The following is a 2,539-nucleotide window of genomic DNA, read 5'->3' as shown; positions in this document are numbered from 1 at the left end:
GTCCAGCCGCCCGGGGCACGGAGCCGCCAGCAGCAGCAGCGCCCTGAGGAGGGCGGCCACCATGGCGCCCTAGGCAGGGCCGCGCCGCCGGCGGGGCGCGCGCCCGGCCGCCATCTTGCGCCATGGAAACGGCGGCGGGGCGGGGCCGGCGATGGGCGGGGCCGGAGGAGGAGGGTGGGGCGGGGCCGACGCGAACAAGCTCCTCCCAGCACCTCCCTCCTTACGTGACACTTCTACACCCTCCACCCGCAGGAAGTTCCCGTGGCTAACCCCAATCGTAAAAATGCGGCGGGGGGGTTGTTTGTTTGTTTTGTTTTTTTTTTTAATTACAGCACTATCGAGGTGTACTTGAAAAAGAAGCTCTTTTTATTACAAATGTTTTATACAAAGCAAATTATAAATACAGTCCTCAAACAAAAGGGCATTCAGCAGTTAAACACGCAAATAAAGGATTTGCACTTATTACAACACTTACATAGACAAAAAACTGATGCAAGTAGCAAGACATTTATATAAATTCCTGTGTACACCTTAAAAATACATATATATACAATCTTTTCCTATGTAGGAAACAATTAATCCCCTTATACCTTTCAGCAGAACTTCAGTTATTAGCTACTGGCTAAAGGACAAAATTATGCAGTTATTTAAAAGTTGATTTTTTTAATAACTAAAGTAATGTTTGGAAGAAATAGGCAGCATATCCTTATATTTTGGCATAAAAAAAAGCACCAATCCAAAATACATAATAAGTCTTCCTTCTAGCCTGTCAAATGCCTGAGGTAAAGCCATGGGATACTTATAAATCTTTAAAACAAAGTAGTCTGCTGTCATATTACTTTGGTATATTTTCTGTTTTCCAGTTTCAAAACCTTAAAGACTAATCACTTCGTTTGCATTCATTGAAACTACTCTAAACAAAAAGGGTCCTTTTTATTCATGAATGAAAAAAGTTTTCTGTTACTAAACTTCAGTAGGAAAATTACCTCTACTACAAGGCAATATTATTCTAGTGAATATTTATACTCTGAAGAAAAAGATATCAAATTGAAAAAAAGCATCACAAAGACAGTACTGCCAAAGGGAATAAAAGAATGTGAAAACATGTGAATGTGCACACGCAAGAGAATTAAATTAACATCTTTCAAAAGGAAGGTCGGTTCTAAATCATCTTGAAAATTTTGGCTCATTTACTTTGAAAATGACCCCGTTTCAGTCCTCAAAACTGGCAGCAAAACCCAACAGAATGCTGAAGTTCCTGAACAACATAATGCCAAGGCCCTGATCCTATACTCCAGGAATGGTCATGCTTACCTTTATATAAACATATGATTGGAAAGAATCAGAGCTTCCCAGTCTCTGAAAATTAACCCAGACACGTGAAACTCTGCAGTGGCCAGTATACCTTCTACTTCACAAGGTCTGTATCTTAAACAAGCTGTGTCTTCTGGTTCCTTTTTACAGCTAAGTTCAGGTTATATGTTAATACAGTGATTTGTTACTTAGAGGGCTGTGTAGGAATCGCATGATTTAAATATTTATCCCTAAGAAACAAACAATAACACTGCACACAGTTCTCTTTCATATCCAATAAAAAGTGCCATCAATTTCTCAGGTATATTCCATTTCATGGAATTACTGGAGGAGGTAATGCTCTGTTTACAGAATGTTGTTATACAGCTAACTTTAATTTCTTCTTCTTAGCTTTCATGACAGGTGGTAATGATATTTTGAAAGCAGTCCTGAAATAACATTAAAAGAAAAGAAAAGAAAACACAATTGTCAGATATGCCCAACATATTTCCAAAACCACCCCTTAAACAAGAAGAAACACTTACTCGCATGTACTACAAATAGGACTGAAGTTGCAGAATACTGTAAAATAAAAAATTGGTTGCTTTCACTAAAGTAGTTCCTCTGAAATGTAAGAAATTAAATTATTGTAAATATTTATAAACTTACTTGACAAGCACACAGAGCAGACATAACCAATTTCAATGAGATTTCGATGACAGAAACATGCAGCTCTGTAGTCAACATGAATTGGGGGTGGAAGGACAAGCTGTGATCTTTGCTCTTGATCAGGGAGAAATACCCACTATATGAATAAAGAAAAAGTATTTTACAAATTGATAGAGTATTGCCTTGAAAATGTAATCAGTATGATTTCACATCTGCCACAGGAAAAAAACAGAAGTGCTCTTTCAGTGACTTACCAGCAAATACTGCAGAAGGGATGGCATGTGGAGCACTTTCAAGTATATGCCACCTGTAATGTCACAAGCCTGAAAAGCAGAGAGCATAATCAGATCGTTCTTGTTTGATGAGATTAACAGAATATTTAAAATACACACATACTGCTCAAGGCCTGCATGTCCCAAATCCTAAACAAAGTGTTTGACATGATCAAAGAACTAAGAATAGAAGTGCTGAGAAAAGTTATAGAGGGAGCAGTTGTCCACAGCAGGGAGTGTCCCCATTGCTGGAAAGTAACACAAAAAGTGAAAAACAAAGATCTGATCTCACATCCAGAGACAAA

General features: G+C 38.8%; 1 protein-coding gene across 3 annotated transcripts in view; it reads right to left on the bottom strand.

Moving 5' to 3' along the window:
- Positions 1 to 343: 343 nt before the first annotated feature.
- The window catches only part of GTF2H3 (general transcription factor IIH subunit 3), a 7,058-nt gene continuing 4,862 nt past the window's right edge, over positions 344 to 2,539 (bottom strand). For 2 of the 3 annotated variants that reach the window (XM_026058795.1, XM_026058796.1), the window contains exons 9-12: positions 2,217 to 2,285; positions 1,963 to 2,098; positions 1,839 to 1,875; positions 344 to 1,742 (exon numbers count right to left, since the gene is read on the bottom strand). In XM_026058795.1, the coding sequence (XP_025914580.1) occupies positions 1,673 to 1,742; positions 1,839 to 1,875; positions 1,963 to 2,098; positions 2,217 to 2,285 (312 nt within the window). In that variant the 3' untranslated portion in view covers positions 344 to 1,672. The remainder of the gene's footprint in view (positions 1,743 to 1,838; positions 1,876 to 1,962; positions 2,099 to 2,216; positions 2,286 to 2,539) is intronic. The other variant, XM_026058797.1, reaches the window with a different exon arrangement.

This window comes from Apteryx rowi, unplaced genomic scaffold (assembly GCF_003343035.1).
Source record: "Apteryx rowi isolate R43461 unplaced genomic scaffold, aptRow1 scaffold_15, whole genome shotgun sequence".
Lineage (NCBI taxonomy): Eukaryota > Metazoa > Chordata > Aves > Apterygiformes > Apterygidae > Apteryx > Apteryx rowi.
This window is presented reverse-complemented; position numbering and strand designations above follow the sequence as displayed.